The 21,456-nt window shown below is 33.1% G+C and overlaps 3 protein-coding genes across 3 annotated transcripts in view; 1 reads left to right on the top strand and 2 right to left on the bottom strand.

Annotated features, from left to right (window-relative positions):
• Positions 1-210: 210 nt before the first annotated feature.
• LOC140431433 (DNA-binding protein Ets97D-like) overlaps positions 211-21,456 on the top strand; it is a gene marked incomplete at its 3' end in the record, with an annotated part of 60,178 nt that continues 38,932 nt past the window's right edge. Inside the window, exons 1-2 of the mRNA XM_072519361.1 lie at positions 211-498; positions 19,419-19,589. The remainder of the gene's footprint in view (positions 499-19,418; positions 19,590-21,456) is intronic.
• LOC140431431 (uncharacterized) lies at positions 9,262-11,820 on the bottom strand. The gene has a single exon (XM_072519358.1). It carries the CDS (start codon positions 11,818-11,820, stop codon positions 9,262-9,264), a length of 2,559 nt encoding a protein of 852 aa, XP_072375459.1.
• LOC140431429 (uncharacterized) lies at positions 12,676-13,887 on the bottom strand. The gene has a single exon (XM_072519357.1). The coding sequence runs from the start codon at positions 13,885-13,887 to the stop codon at positions 12,676-12,678; it is 1,212 nt and encodes a 403-aa protein (XP_072375458.1).

Genomic DNA, 21,456 nt, shown 5'->3' with positions numbered 1-21,456 from the left:
ATGGGCTGTTGGTAGTGTTTGAGTGGTATAACCTCTCAAACGACTGCCAAGTTTTAGGTATATGGGACAGTCTCATATACCCAATACCATTATGGGTATTTTAATATTTTTCTTTATATTTTAGATGTCCCGACATCAAATTCGTTTAACTACTAAAGCGCAATGGACGCCAGAGCAGCTATCAATAGCTACCAACGCGGTGCAAAATGGGAAGTCTAATAGAACAGCTTCTAAGGATCATGCTTTGACCAAGAAGCCAGCATAATGAAACACTTGAAGAATTTGGCGAATATTTACTACGGGTTGACACCTCTACAGTTCAGAAAAAATGCGTTTAAATTTCCAGAAAAACTGAATATTCACCACAGATTAAACACAACAAGCAGGGTAGCTGGTAAATATTGGCTAGAAGGATTTTTAAAAAGAAATCCATCCATTTCAGTGCGGACATCTAAAGCAACTAGTCTTAACCCAATATAAGGCTTCAACAAGACCAAGGTAAAAACATTTTTCGAAAACCTTGAAAACGCGATGAACAAATTTTAATTTACACCCAACAACATTTATAATATGAACGAAACAGGTATTACAACCGTTCAATATTCCAAAAACCGCTGGACTAATGATGTACTTTTTATTTAGTGGTTAAAAGAAAACTTCATAACGATGCTGTCGCTGCCTCTCCATTCATCCCATCGCCTGCAGCCTCTCGATGTCGTTTTCTTTGGACCTCTTAAGAAGGCCTATAACAGAGAATGCAATCTTTTTATGAAAAGCCATCCAACCGAAAGGATTACAGTTTATAAGATTGCGGAATTCTTTAACACAGCATAAACAAATATATGTTTATATTTCATCCAAAATCGCCGGCTACATTTCTTGTTTGAAACAGTTTTTCTACGGCGTACATATTCTTGGTAAATCGATGTTTTCCGACACCCTCCCCCTTCGAGGTGGGGAGTTCAAGGTGAAGCCTGGCGGTAGGAGCGGCAAACTTTTTTGCATCTTTTTGGAGGCCCCAAAATTGACATTCTCAGCAAAATTCAGCTTGTTCGTCTTGTTTTTAGAAGTCAAATATCTGACGACTGGCGACTCAATTTTTCAAATTATTTGTGAATTTCTTCCTAATAATAATTAAACAACAAATAATAATACAATACAATAATTATGTATCACTCACCGCTTCATTTATCATGACAACTCTTACATGATTTTCGTGTCGGATGTAATTAATCTAGTTCAAATATTTTACATTCATTGGTCAACACTTTATTTTTAAAAATCTATTTCAAAGCTCTTTTTCTCAATATACATATAGCCCAGTCTGGTTATACAAAAATCATCGATTTCACGGCAAAATGTTTCGCAGATATCTGAAGCTTTTAAGACATAGGTGGGGGATACTAGATGACGAATAGATAAAAAGATACTCCTATTTTTATCTTGCGTTTTTTTTTAAACAATAATTTATGGTCAGAATTTGATTTTTTATCTATAAGTTTTTTCCCTTATATTTTACATAACCAATATTTATACCATTTTTTTATATCAAGAATATCTTAATTTTCCCGTTTTTTCAATTAAAATTGATAAATAATTTACGGAAATATTTGCAAAAAAGCAGTTTTTTTGCACTAATTTATAAATTTAATTATTTTTTTTAGTAACAAAATAAAATGTTATTAATACATTTCAGCATTGAGGACTCAATTTGTTTATCCCTGGGACTAATTATTTAAACCATTGATCTTGCCCTATGAATAATGCTAGACACATTTAACAAATTTCATAGGATTCTTTAAGACTTATACTATCTCAGAAGTTAAATGAATATTGAGTTTTCATCGAAACTATTTACAAAATAAACATTTGAAAAAGGGTTATGTTTTTTACTTATAAACAATTGTAATAACTTCTATATTTTTCAAGCTACAGACTTGCACGTACAACCATTAGATAGCTGGTAAAAAAACTCACATTTAACAAAAAAAATAAACCTTCTATGAACAATAGGAACGAAGTTAGCGACAATTTTTTTGTTAATTATATCCCTTGTTTATAAACATTAAGAAGTAAAATTTGCACAAATTTTGAATAAAAATCTAAACTTTATATTGAATTTTATAGCTATAAATTTTTCGAAACTTAAAACCTTTCGAAACGAAGTTACTTTTGAAAGATCGACATAGGAAAGTGGAGGGGAAACTGTTTTAGCTCCTCGCTGCAAAATTTAATATTATGGTTACGGATTTATCATTCAAAAGCTTCAACAGTTCTGTAGGAATTTCATCAGGTCCATTTGCTTTTCCATTTTTAGCGTTTATTATTGCGTATTCTACTTCTTCTTTCAATATGTCTGGCCCAGTTGCATTGATTATCTGAGTTAAGTTGTTTCTATCGTCTTCAAATAATTCATTCAGGTATTCTGTCCATCTTTTTATTTTATTCTCTAGATCTACAATAAGATTTCCATCTTTGTCTTTAAGTTTACCTATTTGGCATTTCTTTATGCTTCCTGTTATCTCTTTTACTTTTTTGTGCATATTGAACGCATCGTACTTTTTCTTATAGGTTTCCATTTCTTCACATTGTTCTTTAATCCACTCCTCTTTGGCTTCTTTTATTCTCTTTTTTATGTGTTTATTTATTTCTTTGTATTTGTCTGGGTAATTCTTCATCTTTCTTCTTTGTTCCATCAAGTCTAGTATATCTTGTGTCATCCACCCCTTATTCTTAGTTGTTGTTTTTGTAAGATGTTTCTTTCCTGCTGTTTGTATAGCTGTATTTATGTAGGTACTTTAATTTTTGGTTAACGTTGTTCATTTATTTCTTCTCCTGTTTCTTGTCGTATATTTTTGTTTCTAAGTTTATTTAAATCTAGGGACTTTCTGTGTGGTCTTCTAATCTTTTTTGGTCTCGCCTCTATCACAGTAACTACCGGATTATGATCTGAGCCTATATCAGCTCCTGGGTACGTCTTAGTACATTTAACAGCATTATGATACCTCCTTGCTATCATAATGTAGTCTATTTGATTTCTCACTATTTTTTCTATGGTATGTTGTGGAGATGTCCATGTATATAACCGTCGAGGAGGTAATTTGAAAAAGGTATTTGTTATTACGAAGTCTTTACTTTGGCAAAATTTAATCAATCGATCTCCTCTGTCATTTCTGTTTTCAAGCCCATATTTTCCTACTTGTTCTCCTACCTTACCTTGACCCACCTTGGCATTAAGATCGCCCATTAATATGTTAATGTATGGAAAGACTGACTTAATAAGTGAAGACAAACAACCTGCAACAAAAAGGTTCAGACCTGACAGTGAAGTCGAATAAATGAACCAAATTTTAACTTTTAAACCAATTTATGTAAAGAAAATAAAAAAAGTAAAGTTCAATAAACATTGCAAAATTTAATAAGGCAAGTGATGAAAAAATCGACTTATTTTATCAAAGCAGTAAGGCAGATTAGATTAATATTGTATATCATATTTGTAAGAAAAATAGAATAAAAATCAATATTGTTAATTATAAAAATACAAACAATTATAATTAATATAAGGAATATAATAATATAATGTGTAAAAAATTACCTGAAATTTAATTTATAAAATATATAAGTATTATTACATCATTGCACGTGGTGTTCGTGTGTATTAAGGTATAAAAAATGCTTATTAAAAGCTTAAAATTTTTGATGATGGAATGATTTATGGAATGATGAAAAAAAACTGATGATGGAATGATTTAATTCCGAAAAGATCTTCTTAAAAAAAAAAATTTAAGCTTTTAATAAGCATTTTTTATACCTTAATACACACGAACACCACGTGCTTTGTATTCAACAGGTATACTAGCCACTCCTGGATATCTCCACTTCATGGTTCGTTCCAGTTTCACTTTTAATTACATCATTGATATAAAATGAAAAAACATATGTTGATTTTCCGGGATTTTCCGAGATTTATGGGGGGTGAAAATTATGTCATCATTATTAATACTGCGACAGACTATTAGAACAAATTAAAAAAAAGTAAGTATTTAGGGTGAATTTCAAATGGACTCAATTTTTCCAAGTTTTTCCATATTTTCCGGCCAGTGAAAACTATGTAGTTATTCATATTTCGACGAGTTACCCCAGAATAAAAAAAAGAGGCTTGCAGCTGCAAAGAAAGTCGAGATAATGTAAATTTTTCCTACGTGTTGCAATTTGAAGTTCCGATGCCGAAAAAAAAAACGGAGCTGAAACAGATATCCTCTCCACTTTCCTATGTCGATCTTTCGAAAGTACCGTCCTTTCGAAAAATTAGATAAATTTTATAGCTATAAGTTTCAATATAAAGTTTAGATTTTCATTCAAAATTTGTGCAAATTTTACTTCTTAATGTTTATAAACAATGGAGATATGATTTTTTTAAAAATAGTCACTAACTTCGTTCCTATTGATCATAGAAGGTTTTTAATTTTTTAATGTGAGCTGTTTTATCAGCTATCCAATGGTTGTACGTACAAGTCTGTAGCTTGAAAAATATAGAAGTTATTACAATTGTTTATAAGTAAAAAACATACCCCTTTTTCAAACGTTTATTTTGTAAATAATTTCGATGAAAACTCAATATGCTTTTAACTTCGGAGATAGTCCAAGTCTTAAAGAAACCTATGAAATTTGCTGAATGTGTCTAGCATCATGCATAGGGCAAGCTCAATAGTTTAAATAATTAGCCTCAGGGATAAACAAATTAAATAACTTATAAAATATTTGACTGATTGGGGGGAAATTTCGCACAAATCTAAAAGATGGTAATTCCTTGATGTTTAAATGTATTAATACCATTTTATTTTGTTAATAAAAAAATTAATAAAATTTATAAATTAGTGCAAAAAACTGCTTTTTTGCAAATATCTCTGTAAATTATTTATCAATTTTAATTAAAAAAACGGGAATATAAAGATATTCTTGGCATAAAAAAATGACATAAATACTGTTTATTTAAAATATATTGGAAAAAATTTATAGACAAAAAATCAAATTGTGACCATAAATTATTGCTTAAAAAAAACGCAAGATAAAACTAGGAGTATCTTTTCATCTATTCATCATCTAGTATCCCCCACCTATGTCTTAAAAGCTTCAGATATCTGCGAAACATTTTTCCACCTTTTTTTTTAACCAGACTGGGCTAATAATTTTCTTTACTACTTTACACCAAATATTCACAAGTAGTTATAACGAATGTTTAAGTATAGGTATAGTTAATAAAGTAAAAATAAAAATTGATATAAACCAGGCATTAGAAGGAATTCCATATCCTAGAAAAAATATATTTTTTTTAAATTGTAAAAAAGTTACTTTGCTGTAGCGCCATCTATAACGTACTGCTTAAAACTATATAGAACCGTTGATTGAAATATGATTGAAATATTGGATATTTCAATCAACGATAGAACCACAGAGTTCTATTAAAATAAACTAGAGGTCGAAGGAAGCCTGCTAGAGGGCGCTATTTGTCAGCGGAAAAAATAAGGGGCAAGAACTTTATAAACTTAACTGAATATAAGAAAATTTTGGAAGACCTCGCTTATGTTAGCTTTATTTATGATTTTTATAACGGAATAATAAAGTTTCGTAGGTACTTTATTAAATTGAACTTGTATGCAAGCAAAACGATGGTTTTGTGTCAATGCAGTTACAAAAAAGGTACCTATCCCGCGGTTTAATATTACTTTTAGGTATAAATGGGTTGAATGCCCTTTTAGGAACTTTTCTTCTACTATATTTTCTCCAAAGACTAAAAGTTTTTATTTAATTAATTTAGACAGCAGTGTTTCCTCACGTTTTTACGTTTGAAAATGTAAAAAACATTTTTTTATTTTCTGGTGAGTGCTAACCAATGACATATAAATATTACACGTCATTGGTGCTATCGCTAACATGACATTATACATAGATGTATTGTGCTATGACATTATATTATGACAAATGACAATGACAATGATTGTATGAAATCGAAATCTGAAATGAAATATTTCATAACCAACAAGTCCAAAATGTTTTTTTGTTGACGTTTGTGTTTAGTTTTATCACAGAATACTCCATCCCTTAGTATTCTGTGGTTTTATCAAATATAGACGCTTATAGAAGAATTGTTCAAATGGGCGATTTGGTTACGGTTTATACTTCAAAACACTCCTCCTAAGCATGGTACAATGAATACACAAGGTATGATACATAATGTTCCAAAATCAGTTCGCTTTCGCGCATGACGTAGTCAAGATCGCTTATTCCCGCAACATTTGAATGTAGTTGTATAGGAAAGACTTTTAATTTTAAGTTTTTTTATATAATTTGGCTAATTTAATTATAGTAATTATAAAGAGATGATAAAATTATGTTATTATAATATTTATCCTTTATAAAACATATATATCCTTTATAAGACAAGTTTTAATTATCTTTTATTACACGTAGGTACAGGTTAATTAACTTATACTCCAGAGTTCGATATTTCAGATGTTTAAAAAGATACAGAAAAGTGGTAATGGAGGTACACAAAATTTGTACGTATATATACCTACTGAACTAAACACAAAATCAAAATAAATAATGACAAAGTCAACTTTATTTATATTGAATGAGCTAGCTGGCCATCGAATATGAGTGTAGTGAGGGCACACAATATTGCACAACATTTAAAATGACATTTTTGTAATATTTACACATAAAATTATCTTGGTATTGTTTATAATAATGATAACATTGTATATTTTAATAATGATAACATGATTTAACAAAGAAAAATATGTTATTTTGGAAGATGCTAAATTGATTTCCTCCGAAACAGTTCTTATTGCAAATTGCATAGCAGGCTGAGGCTAGTTTCTTACTTAACAAATCCATATGAAAAAACCATTTAAGGTTTCATGACTAATAAATAATAAAAATAAAGATTTAGACTTACGTCGTTGACCTAGAAGTAGTAAGAAGCTGCTCAACATACTTTTTGGACTCTCTGTGTTCGCCTCCTTGTACGCGTTTCTTTTGGTTGGTTAAAAGGGCAGCCGATGTTAATTTAGGCAAATAAAGGCTAGGTACTGCCTCAGGTTTGAGTTTTAGACCCTTTTTAGAAACGTAATTTAAAAGTTCCTGTTGTAGATTTCTTTGGTAATCTTCAGTTTTAAAATGTGTATAACAAATTCTTGCAGTATTATAATTAAAATTATCCTATCTACAACAAGATATAATCCACAGTTTTCTGGTCACGCTATCTTTAGGAAATGTATGAAACCTAAAGATTTTATCTTCATTGTCACTATTGCAACAAGCAATTGCACAGCTTACTTTGAAAAAGGTACAAAACCAGATATACAATGGCAAATAAAAACTTTCAGTTTTACAAAAAAATACTATACAGTATAAATAAATAGTAACTAAACACCATTTGTATAAAGACACATATATAAGCATATATCTAAATTATTTTTCTATTATAAAATAGATGACTCAGTCAGTACTGAGATACTTTAAAATATATTTATTATCTCATAACTTGCAATTTGCAATAGTCACCATTGATAACCGATATTATTGTTGAACTTTTGTTTTTATACAAGCTTCCTATCTTGCCGGTGTAAAGTCGTCTGAAGTCGATATTTATTGTGTTTTGCGTTTGAACTAATTTGTGTCTTATTTTCATATTATTATATTATTTGATAAGTAAATTTTGCATATAATAATCGGTAGGTTATAGTAATGTGTATATTTTTTATTTTACTAAATTTCATTATAACTCATCTAAAATACCATATTGAATTCTAAAACAGTTTTTTCTCTATTGTACTCTATTTTGTTTTTATTTTAGTAAAACTGCTTGGAAGTGAGTGACAGTGAATCAGAATAAGCAAATCTACTACTATTTACCTATTCACAGTATTTCCTCTGCAGAAAATTTTTAAATTTCAAATGATTTGCATACAATAAGAGTACTTATATTATTAGTATATGTATGAAAACAAAAATAAATATTTCGCCTGAATCTCTAGGAGAAGTAAAGGTTTTACGCTACTGAAAATATATTTTTTATTCAATTATAACCAAAACAAAACATTTAAAAAAATTAGATCACTTTTTAACCATAATTTCAAAATTAATGTGTACGTTAAGCTGTAATAATGGGTTCGAGGTGGCTCAGGCGATCTTAACTACGTCACACTCCTGGGCCAGCTGTCAAATGTCATGCGCAATATCATACCTTGTGTATTCATTGTACCTGTTGGTTGTATCAATGTAAATCTACCCGTTCTACATCAATATCGTTCGATGGAATAAAAGTCCCAAATTATCAACAATAACTTCTATTCAAAAATTACAGGCGGTTTTAAAATGAAATAATTCTAAAGAATATATCGGTGGTAAGTTCATAAAGGTACTGATTTTACAATCTTTTAAATTAATATAAACATGCCACGGCTTCGCCGAAATAAAAACATAATCAAAGCGGGAAGTCGTTAAATTGAATTACACACTCTCGACGTGAGACATAAACATAAAAACCACGTCGCCCTAATATTCAGAATAAACATCTTTTAAGTGCATCTTACGCTTAATAAGCAATAATGCTACTAAAATAATCTACTGAGTGTCTCTGACATCCTCCCACCTGAGGCAAAGTTACAATAAGAAACGTGACTCACAAACAATCAGAGACAACAACATAAAAAATAAAAGAAAACCTTCTATACAAGAAACAGAAACAATAACACACAAGAAAATTAAAACATTCTACAAACTAGTTCATAAAAAAGTCAGTATATCTAGCAGATGTTTTAACCTTACGCCCACTCCGCGTAACGTAGCGCGTATCACTTTTGTGCGTTTCGGGTACTCTGCTTTTAAACACTTCTGTCTTCGCGTCATCACACTCGTTTGCACTTTCAACCGCGCGCACCTCAACTTCTTTCCACTGGGCTCGAGAAGAGATGCCTGGATCGTTGTTTCCCTCAGAGTCCAAGTTGTTCGAATTGCCCTCTCTTCGGATAGAATTGACTGTGCATTCCAAAGGGTACAAGCGTTGCACAGGTCTCAGAAATTGTCCCCTTTTGGTATTAACTCTCACAAGTCGCACTTCCTTATCTTTTCCAGGAAGAAGTTCGACTACTCGACCAAGTGGCCAATTGATGATGGCTTCGCAATCGCAAATTACCGTCATTAAACTTTCGTAGTCTAGCGAGGCCTGTCCTAACACTTTGCGCAATAACTGCTTCAAAACCCCCACAAGTCTTTCCCAAAATTCTCCCCACCACGCGGCCGTAGGATGGTTAAATCGCCATTGAATACGTTCGACACTATTGCTCTCGGCGATTTTCTCAAAGTCCACTCAAAGGCATTTTCAGTACCAACAAAATTGGTCCCATTATCACTATAAATAGTCTTTGGACGACCTCGTCGGGCAATAAAGCGTCTTAAAGCCTGCATAAAACTAACAACCAATAATGCAGTACAAAGTTCAAGGTGTACGGCACGATACACGGCACATGTGAAGAGGCATACCCACACCTTTTCTCCAGTCCTCAGATATAGAGGGTCTGCGAAATCAACCCCTGTTATTTCAAACGCGTTGGCATCTCGAACACGATCAACTGGTAATGGAGGTGCACTCACGATAAAAGGTTTGGCATTTTGTCTCTTGCACCCGACACAATTGGAAATTGCAGATTTTATAGTCCGACGTCCTCCTAGAATCCAATAATTTTGACGTAATCTGCTCATAAGTCCCTGTGTCCCACTATGACATGATTTTAAGTGTTCTCTGAATATAAGCTGATTGACCAAAAAATGTTTGGCAGGCAAAACTATGGGAAATAGAAAGCTTTTACAGTCGCTTCTGTTACTGATCCGTGACTTTAGTCGAATTAAGTCATCATCATCTTTGTAAACGTCCATGCCACATAGTCGTTTATCGTTCTTATCGCAGAAGGACTCCTTTTGCACTATACGAAGAACAAAAATTTCGGCTCGGTCAATTTCCTCGGAGCATAAGTGACCTCTGAGTCGATCTTTATTTCTTGAGTTATGAAGAAATCGGAATATCCATGCACACATACGGAGAGTCTTCAGATATTGGGAAAAGTAACCAAAATGCCAATCATCTAATGACATCTTCGAATGCTCATCATTAATTAATGTGGCAACCAATTTGACCTTCCTCTCTTGATTGATCTCATCTTCATTGTAATCCAGATCTACTTGAGGATCAATCGCCAGGTCCTGATAAAGCCATTGTGGCCCCTCCCACCATCTTGATTCGAGTAACTGCTTGGCTGAACAACCCCGCGATGGAAGGTCAGCAGGATTCAGTCTACCAGGAACGTGGTGCCAGTTTTCACCATGAGATAATTTCCGTATCTCTGACACACGATTCCAGACAAATGTGGACCATTCCTTGGGTCTCCTTATCCATGACAGTACGGTGGTCGAGTCACTCCAGAAAAAAAATTCCATTTCAATGTTGAGGCTTTCCTTGACAGTAGTATATAGCCTTACACCAATCACCGCAGCCATTAACTCCAGACGAGGTATTGACAGCTTTTTTATTGGGGCTACCCTTGATTTAGCCGCTAAGAGATGTACGAATACACGCCCGTCCCTAATTAATCTCAAAAATACCACAGCGGAAAAGGCTTCCTTGCTGGCATCGTAAAATGTATGAAACGTCCAGTGTTCTGCTTCCTCAGTACCAGCGTTTATCCACCTAGGTATCTTTATTGCATTTAGATAAGAAAGCTGTTTTATCCAGCTACGGAAAAGAGTTTCCAGTTCCTCGTCAACCGGCGTGTCCCATCCCAGTTGCTTCTCCCATGTTTTCTGTAACCACAGCTTTGGTAGTAGGGTGACTGGGTAACTGTAACCTATGGGGTCAAATATTCGTTGTGCTTGGGATAGCATCAATCTTTTGGTTACCGATTTACTTAAAATCTGTTCGATATCTTCGTCGTCTTGGTTTATAGATAAAGTGTCATCCAGCTTGTTCCACTTAATACCCAGAACCACCGTAAAAATGTTAAAGGAATCATTTTGAACTTGGTGAGTAAACTCCCACCCTCTTAAGTCGAATTTTCCTTTAGCCATTATCATATTTGCCTCTTTGATAAGCGTTTTCAATTCTATTTCACTAGCAACACTAGTAACACAGTTGTCCACGTAAAAACTGTTTGACAGTTTCTTAACAGTGTCTGTAGTAAAAGAAGCTTTCGAGTCATCCACAAGTTTTGACAGATGATATTCTAATGAAGCTCCCAACAAGAACGGGCTACTGTTGATTCCAAACACTACCCGTCGATGACGAAACACTTTAAGGTTGTTCTCCTTATCATACCATAGAAATCGAAGGAAATCTCTGTCTTTCGGATGTACACTGATCTGTAGAAAAGCTTTGCTAATGTCTGAAGTTACTCCAAATTTCTGCTGTCTGAACCTCAACAAAATAGCGGGAATTAGCTCAATTAAATTCACCCCCTTTCGCCCTGCACCGAAACTGCATCCGAACCTTGCATCGAAAACTGGTCGTATTTTCGTAGTAATGCTACTTGGTTTAATCACTGGCCGGTGTGGTAGGTAATGGGCTTCCTGGTTCCTTTGCTCCTCCACTACCTCCTCAATAATATTGTCATTTAACCACTCTTGAAATACTTGGTCATATGCCTCAAAATAACCATCCTTAGTAATCTTCTTCACCGTGTTATCTAATCTACTTTTTGCCAAGTGATAGTTACTAGGCTGGATGTCCCTCCAACCATGGGAGCCTAACTTCATATCGTCCATCGGTGTCAACAGAAATGGTTTCCAGAAAAAGTTTCTTTGCTGCTAATGCGGTTTCATCGCGAGTCTTCCTTTCCATTGGATCATTTATGCCTAGTACGTCGAGCTCCCAAAGATTCGTAATAGGGGCATTATTGACAAAAAGAGAGAGCGAGATCATAGATAAGTTACTATGCGTTTCAACTGGTATCTTTCCCATTAGAGTCCAGCCTAATAGGGTCTCTATCGCTACCAAGTTACAATTCAAAATATGTCTTCTTCCAGTGTAAAGTTTGCCCGCGATATCTGATCCTATCAAAAGTTCAATTGGAGTAGAATCATATGAGTCAGATATTTCAATATTTAATTTACGAAGCTCTTCCGTCCAGGGCCCATCGAATATGGAAGATACACTATTGCAAATAACAGCTTGATCCAGTGCTTCAAAGGTACAACTATAAGTATCGTGATTTAATTCCACGTCATAGCAATCATGATTTTGCATCAAAAAACTTCCTCCGAATAACCCATGAACGAGACTAATTTTTCCTTTTGACTGATATCCCAAAAATTTAGTTGTCGCCGTCAAAATATATGATTTCTGCGATCCAGTATCAATCAATGCTCGCACATGTCTCGATTTACCTAAATGAGTCATTTTTACGCGCAGCATCTGCAAAAAAACCTGTGTGTTCGTATTAGAACTATTCGCAAGTGCCTGATCGACTTTCGCTACCGTATTATCTTGTTGTTTTTGCTCCAAATTATTTGCCTTTGTTCTATTAAATGAAAGTGTCGGACACATTAGAGAAACATGTGATCTACTACAAACTAAGCAACTTAAATGACCTCGACATTTTCGAGCTTGATGGCCAATTTTTAAGCATCGAAAGCATGCACCCTTTTGGCCAAAATATTTCTTTTTTGCTCGTAGGTCAACTTCTGAGCTTTAAAGCAGCCAGTACTGTCGTGCGAATTTTGGCAAAAAAGGCACTTCGTTGTCACTTCTGAATTTATTAGACCCATTGCCGTAGAAAAGTTTTCTTGTGGTATCCGCGATTTCTGACTAGGCCGTTTAACATCTCTATTTGCTGCACTAGGTAGATCAAAGCCTTCCACCGCTAAAGAAATGTGCTGTTCATTATCGACTTCCTTTTTCAAAAAGTGCATGAGATTGTTAAGTCGATTTTCTATAGTAGAAACGCCCACCGTATTTATAAAAGCTTGTGATCCAGCGACCTCGGGTCCCTCGGGAATACGTTGCCAAACTCTCAATAGTTCCGATGGTAAACACGATTCTACTAACGAAAACAGCATCGCCGCGTAATTATCTGATTTTATCCCAAGTGTCTCTAACGCCCGTAATTGAGTTTCGAGATTGTCGTACAACAAAGATAAATCCCTTTTATTGCCAGACGAGGTGTTATTAATTACTAATTTTAGCAACTCCCGCACGTATACCTCTATTTGCAAATCATCCCGCCCGAATCGCGAAAGAAGACAGTCTACCATTTTACCATAATTGTTCCCAGTGGCTGGAAAACTATCAACTAACTGTCTTACCCGACTACCCATTAACGTACATTGGACCAGATATTCCACTTTATCATTTAAATCTATATCCGGATCATTATGTATCTTTTGAAACTGGGACCAGAAGGGCAACCAGTTTCTGATATTTCCATCAAACTTCTTAAGTTCTAGAGTAGGTAATTTAAATTTACGCCTACCTGATCTGCTGCCTACACTACTTTCCGAGGCCATGGAGTCTACCTCTTCACCTGGCTCGTCCCGCGGCTTCTGTAGAAAATCCTCAGCCTGTGTGTTCAGGTCGGTAAATTTCCTTAGATAAACTTCGCTACCATCTATCTCTGCCAACAAGTCTGCTTCACTTTCATCACTTTCCAACAGACACTGGTATATATCGCTGTCAACTTTCCTTAGATCCTCATATTTTTGTTTCAAAATTTCTAAGGTCATCACGATTAAACCTACCTTTCCTTCCGGTGCCGACAACAGCTCTTCCAACTCTTTCGCCGATTTAGTAAAGGTGGTACGGAGTACTTTACGGTGCTTTTTGTTTTGATCCATGATTCACAATGCACACTTGAACAAACTACACACGTTTATCGGAACAACAACAAATTAAACGTGCGGTCAAGTGTGTCCGGTTAGATCACTACACTTTCGGCACACCCGGTATACTCAAAAACGATTATTCCCATAAACTGCCCGTCCTGTCACGGTCGCCAAATGTTGGTTGTATCAATGTAAATCTACCCGTTCTACATCAATATCGTTCGATGGAATAAAAGTCCGAAATTATCAACAATAACTTCTATTCAAAAATTACAGGCGGTTTTAAAATGAAATAATTCTAAAGAATATATCGGTGGTAAGTTCATAAAGGTACTGATTTTACAATCTTTTAAATTAATATAAACATGCCACGGCTTCGCCGAAATAAAAACATAATCAAAGCGGGAAGTCGTTAAATTTAATTACACACTCTCGACGTGAGACATAAACATAAAAACCACGTCGCCCTAATATTCAGAATAAACATCTTTTAAGTGCATCTTACGCTTAATAAGCAATAATGCTACTAAAATAATCTACTGAGTGTCTCTGACAGTACCATGCCTCCTGAGGGTGGCTGCATAAACTCAAATCGTGGCGCCGTAGCGAAAATTTCATAATGAAATATGTAGTTAGGGGGAAGTGGGAAAGGAGTACGAACGGGTAACTTTGCATCTACAACAAATTTTATCTAGAAATGTATGACATTTACTAAAATATCATCTTCATAACTGATTTTTTTATTCATATATGAATGAATGAATAAATTATTGGTTTTAAAAATGAAACCAAATGTTAACTTAGTGTTTAATTACTACATAGTATATTCAACTAAATAATATTCTTTTCATTATATATATATATATATATATATATATATATATATATATATATAAGAGTAAGAAAAAAGAAGTGCTTGTGACTCGTTTGGAAAAAATATGAAATAAAATATTTATATATCTCTATATGTATATCGACATTTGTTAAAATAAATGTTAAAGATATATTAAAAAACAAAAAAAGTAAAATAAAAATATATGAGAAATATATATACATATACATTGGTACTTATTATTTCTCAGTATGTGGCCTAAGTATGATGTTTTTCTAACTTTTACTGTGTTAAAAAGTTTTCTTTCCTTGCCTATGCCTTTATGGAACTGCAGAAGTTCATTTTGACCTCAGATAGGAGCCTCATCAAGTGCTTGCTCCAGTTTGTTAATGATCAAATTTGCTTGAGCCCGATCTAGTTGAGTAACAGGATGGTGCCTGTGTGCTACCACTTTTGTCAGGGTGCTTTATGACCTAGTCTGCTCGTTAGAGCACCTTGAGTTCTTAGCAACTCTGTTACGAGGGTGTTGATGGTATTCTCCCGAAGTCTCTTTTTATCGTCGGGTGTTGCTGATTTGAATTTCTAAGGATTTGCTATGGTCTATGTCCCAGCAGCCATTTTTGCCTTTTTCTTATCTTCCTTTGTTGAGCTCTAGTGAGGAGTTATTTGAGACTTACTTATTTATTTTTTAATTTAAAAATCCGAAATTATACTACACAATTTCGAATTCTCCAATTATAAAAAATAATTCTTTGGTGTATGTGTTAAAAAGCAATCCTAGCGTACTAATAAGATCAGGAATTTTTTTTTGATCAAAACACCTTACAATTTTTTGAGCTTTCTCTCCCGGTGATTGACTTTTAATTAATTTTATTTATAGTTTATAAAAAGAGAGTTTTAATTATATTATTTGTAGATTTGTACATTATTTCAATTAAAAATTTGAATCATAATAATTTTTCTAAAAAGATTAATTAATTAAAAGTTAAAACAATATTATTTTCTCTAAAAAATTTTATAAAACGCAAAAATTTAATCCTATTCTACGACCACGCGGCATCTATATATAAAAATATCCAAAGTTGCATTTATTGCCCCACTCTTTCATATTTTAGAAGCAATAGTAGAGCATAGTAGAGCCACAGCTGACATGACCGTTCCTTAGTGCTTAGGCCCATATTTATAGTCGGTACTCAAGTATCGGTCGATGCTTGAGGTCGACCTTGAGTCGTTTTTGTGTTTTATAAACGGATCTCGAGCACGAAATCGAGCTTGAGTACACAAAAATGACAGCTCGTGCTCAAGCATCGGATCGACCTGCCTTGAGCACGGGATCCTAACCTAACTTGTTTGTTTATATTTATATTTTTTTCCAATTCGCTTCAATACAATCAAAGAATATAGACGCTTATTAAGCTGCCATGACTTAATCCTGGATGTTGAACAACAATATCCATAATCTCAAAAAACAAAAAATGTATATATTGTATCAAAGAATATAAGCGTCTATATTCTTTGATACAATATAATATACATTTTTTGTTTTTTGAGATTATGGATATTGTTGTTCAACATCCAGGATTAAGTCATGGCAGCTTAATATTTGATCAAAGTTTATTAAGAGTTAGACAGGAAAGAGGACAAATTCCAGAATTATTAATAGGTGAATTATTATGAATAGTGAATATTATGCATGCAGCACAGGCACTATCTACTTACTCCAGCATTAAAGCAAGGTATTTATTGATAATGGGCTAAACAAAAAATAGGTTATTTGATAGATATATCTTTTTAGGTAATGATCAACAAAATAGATATAATAGTGCACATGTAAGAAATGTTGCCAAAAGACTATTTAGAACCCGGAAAATATGGTTTCCCTGTCTGCAATGAAGCCTACAAATCAAATTAAATACATATCTTGCAATAATAAGTGCTACAGCAGTACTCTGCAATATGTGTTTACAGGAAAATAATTATAAATAGTGATGATGATTTTCTAGAAAATACTGATGTGCCAGAAAATACAATGTTATGCATGAGAATGTGAATATATTATTGAATATATATATATATATATATATATATATATATATATATATATACCCGGTATTTAGGCGTTCGACGCCCTTCCGGTAGGGATCTATGGAGGAGTATCACCTAGCCGCAAGCCCTTATCTCTTGCCGTACTGCTCCACCATAGGCCGATCAGATACCAGCATATTCTAGACTAAGCCGCAGATTCATTTTAGAATTTTAAACTGCTGCGTTAGCCTTTTTGTTTTCTGCACACCGAGCCGGGGATCGAACTGACATCTCTCGCATTGAAGCGAAGGAGAAGCCAGCCGCCCAGCCCGCTTGGCTAATCCGATCGACGTATATATATTATTGAATACCTATGTTAAATGTAATTCTTTTTTATTTTATATGTCGAAATGTATTTTTTATATTTTAATTTAAAATAAATGAGGGATATACCAAAGAATATAGACGCTTATATAAGCGTCTATATTCTTTGGTTATACTATAGTCAGACAACTTAAGCAAGTATATTTTTATTGAGTTCGAGTTGTCTCTCTCATTTTAAATAAGTGTTTATACATTTCACAAAATCTTTCCTTATCAAATATAAAATTAATTACACATTTAAAATATTAATATTCTTTATTTGAAAATATATTTATAACCTTCACGATAAGTAAATTTGAAAGTAACAATTTATAAAACTAAAAAATGGAATAATATCAGGGTTGTTAAATATAAAATAATATAATAATCGCTTTACAACCACCATAGTATACATTAAAACCAAAATCACCAAAAAAAAATAACCACAACTAGTATTTACATTTAGAATTTTTAACAGTTTTCAATATAATACATTAAGTACAAAATACTACATACTAGTACTAGTATTTACATTTAGAATTTTTAACAGTTTTCAATGTAATACATTAAGTACAAAATAAGAATAGTTATTATATAAATGATTGTTTTAAAAATCCATAACTATAGATTACTATTAACCTTTGGAATAATTCAAACCTTTTTTTGCGAATGTTTTTTATTTGCAATTATAATAGCTACTACTCCATTAGTAGTAGTGTTTGTTATTACTGTTACATATTGCCATAAGTATATTTAAGATTACTTACCATTTGAAGCACATTGACATATTCTATAGGAACAACAGGTGTCATATTACATGTATTACTTGAAATTCTTATTATATGTACAGGTAAGATTTCTCAAAATTATCATACATAACAACTCTTTATTTTAAACTGGAAAAGCAATGGATGGAGTCAGATAATTCTGATGTTACAGTAATTAAACTTACATGTCCTCCTATCTGGTGGGCCTCCTTTTGTTCTACAATTATACTAAGTATGAAAATATAGTAAATTTACCTCTTCCAAATACTTCTGTGTTGTCCCAAGGACAGACTATGCTTACATATATATCGGGAACAGCAACTTTCACAAACTCCAGCACTACATCAGGCTTTGGCTTTTTTAAAGGGCCATCACATGTAGCCAGCATGCTGTTGTTTCTCTGCATTTTCTATGATAAAAATTTTGATTGAATAAATAATTGATTGAATAAATAAGTATTTTACCTCTGTTCAATTTGTTTTACAATTTTCGTAGCTGTTCTGAAGTCCTTAATATATCTACCTCAGGCTGGCAGTTATATAATATGCTGTATTGTACTCCCAACCCTTCTTTTTTCATTAAGGAAGCACCGTCTGTCCTTTTATTCTCTACAGTATTATTTTCCTTTACCAGCTGGATTAAAAACACCTTTCCTTTTGTTAAATACCCTGCATATTTAGTACAATTTAAGCTCATCTAAAAATCGACATAATTGAAATTTATTCCCTCGAATGCATATTTTTTATAATACATGACATACCTTAAAATTATTTATTAAAAATTAATTTTTTTAATACACAACATGCCTCTTCTTCAATAAAGCTAAATTTGGCGCTAAAAATGTTTAAATAAAGTTTGGTGACAATGATAATAATTGACAGAATCTTCTTTTTATAGGATGCCATTATATCAAATTTACTTAAAATCCCTAATTTTCGTGCTTGAGATCAATCTTGTACGAGAATACCCGAAGTACCGTTTATAGAACACAACAAATACTTGAGCATGACTTTGACGTAAGTTCGACTTGGCGGAGCACGTGCTCAAGCACGAGCTTGAGTACCGACTATAAATTCGGGGCTTAGTGGTACCACGTGCAACACGTGCGTTCCACTCGACCCACTTTTCTTTATCTATGTCCCTTTTTGTTAACTTTCAAAAATAACAGTGAACAATTGTTCTATAAGCGTCTATATTCTTTGGTTTTATATGCAACAAGAATATAATAAGAGGGTTACTCAACCGAATATTACTGATAATTTTGAATAACTGTGACTCAAATATGGATAAAAATAAATTTCAAACATTTATTTTAAGTCTAAATGACTTCGGACAGAAGATTTGTAGGTCTCAATCAGAGCCAGATAAAAAGTAAGTACATTTTGTACAAAACTACATCTTTGGTAGTACCAAATGTATTATCCCAGCATTTATTAAGACCATTGTACAATTACTAACTAACAATAACATTACATACGTGGGTTTTATTTCCAATAAATATTCGATGGTAAAAAGGAATGTGTACAAAAATTTTTCAAACATAGACTTTTTTTAAGGTACATCTTAGATGATGAAGGCAACATGACTACTTGAGTACTATCATCCAGAAACATCTGTATGCACCCTTAACTTGGATTCTCAAGGTATTATTAGTGAAGGTGACAGCAAGGATACAAGCAACAGTGAACATAATAATATATCTGCTTTGGAAGATCCAACACAATTGGGTACGTTGGTAATATGGTATATTAGTTTAATTAATGAAGGTATTTACTTTTTAATTCTCATATAGCTGTTTGATTATGATTACTTATGTGTTTTTTAAATATTTGTTTTTATAAAGTGATTGAAATCAGGAAACAGTTCAGTTTTTAAATGATTTAGGTATAATTTGTGTACTGAAGAAAACCCCATTATTTTTAAATATGTTTTTTAATCCTCTTTATGTTCAGTGTGGATGTATGAACCAAGATTTGTACTCTGAGCTGAAACTTATTTATATCTTACAGGAGCATATACCCAATGGCATACATGTCATCATCATCATCTTTGGCTCTACAACCCTGTGTGGGTCTTGGCCTGTTCAAGAATTAGTCTTCATTCCGCCCTATCTTTCGCCCTGGTTTTCTAATTTCTGACCCCTAGATTCATCAAGTCATCTTCGACTTAAGTTTTAAATCTAGATCTTGGCCTGCCTCTCTTCCTGGTTTCTACTGGCTCTTGATATAATATCTCTCCTTAGGGGTCTCCAGTATCCATTTTTTCAAGGTGTCATTGCCACCTTAGTCTATTAATTTGAATCGACCGGACGATGTTGCATTTTTCATAGCATTGATACAACTCAAAATTGTAGTACCTGCGCCATATCTCGCTTTCTTGTACTCCTCCGTATATGTGCCTAAGTATTCTTCTTTTAAAGCGGCCTAACAGTTCTTCGTCGCTTTTTACCATAGTCCATGTCTCTGACGCGTATGTCAGGACAGGTTTAATAAGAGTTTCATATATTAGTATCTTGGTTTTTCTGCTAATTCGCCAGGTATATTCTTCCCTTAATTTCTATGCTTACTAGGTTGCTGTTATTTAGTTGTGTTCCAACTCCGAGACCCCTTTGAATGTGTGTGCTTCTATCACCAGATCTTGTTGTGCCGCTATTTGTACGGCAAACATGGCATACATGTGTGGAGGTACTATTCATTTCACATATATGTATCCACCCATAAAGTGTTAAGTTAACAATAATAATAATCCTTTCAGCTGATGCTGATCTAACTAGAAGAGTCAAAAATATCATCTTGACTGTACAGTCATCAGGGAGGCTGCTGGAGAGAGTAATGTTTTCCACCATTAGAAATTTTAATAATTCTTTAAATTTGGTATGCCTCTTTTTCATATTTTATTTAAAGAAATATTTCTAAAGCACCCTATTTGAGTCTCTTGAGCATGTGAAAAATCAGCTTTGTTTCTGGCTGTAATGATCAATTTATTATCTTTCTGTTGAGATACTTTAGTGTTAAACAGATGCAATGATTCTTAATCTTTTTTATGCTATAAACTGTCTGGAAATTTGATCAATAATTAAACATATGCTTCTGCAGAACACATTCAATTCCTTGGGAAGTGTTTAAGCTTCCTTAACAACTTCAAATTTACTTCTTAGATTTTTTTAAATCTATTAAGCTCATTTTGAGAAGGAATGTTGTCTCATCAAGAGATTTATTTTCATTACGGAGCCTTTTAGATGTTAGATTGATTCTCTGCAAAACTTTACTTTAAACCACTAAGTAGTATCAATACAATACAATGCAAACATGTGAGAAAACATGAAAACTAAAAAAAAAAAAAAAATAAAAATAATATTTATCAAGTAACATAAAACATATATAAAGTGAGATTTTATCGAGATGGGTTAGGTACATAATCTTTTATGAGTCTTACTAAATACATATATGACTTCATAAATGTTTCCCTTAAACCACGCCACCTCCAAAGTTTTTCATTTAAAAACATATATATTTTATTTATCAAGTCATAAAAAATTCAAATCGAACTGATCACCCTTTCTATTACCGCCTACATACCTACTTGTTAACAATA

This window comes from Diabrotica undecimpunctata, unplaced genomic scaffold, assembly GCF_040954645.1.
Source record: "Diabrotica undecimpunctata isolate CICGRU unplaced genomic scaffold, icDiaUnde3 ctg00000775.1, whole genome shotgun sequence".
NCBI classification, from domain to species: domain Eukaryota; kingdom Metazoa; phylum Arthropoda; class Insecta; order Coleoptera; family Chrysomelidae; genus Diabrotica; species Diabrotica undecimpunctata.
The sequence above is the reverse complement of the archived record's forward strand: the minus strand, read 5'-3'. Positions and strand labels throughout refer to the sequence as shown.

Bases quoted from the DNA above. Each gene is read 5' to 3' on its own strand.
- LOC140431431 (XM_072519358.1), bottom strand. From the start codon at position 11,820: ATGGACGATATGAAGTTAGGCTCCCATGGTTGGAGGGACATCCAGCCT.
- LOC140431429 (XM_072519357.1), bottom strand. From the start codon at position 13,887: ATGGATCAAAACAAAAAGCACCGTAAAGTACTCCGTACCACCTTTACT.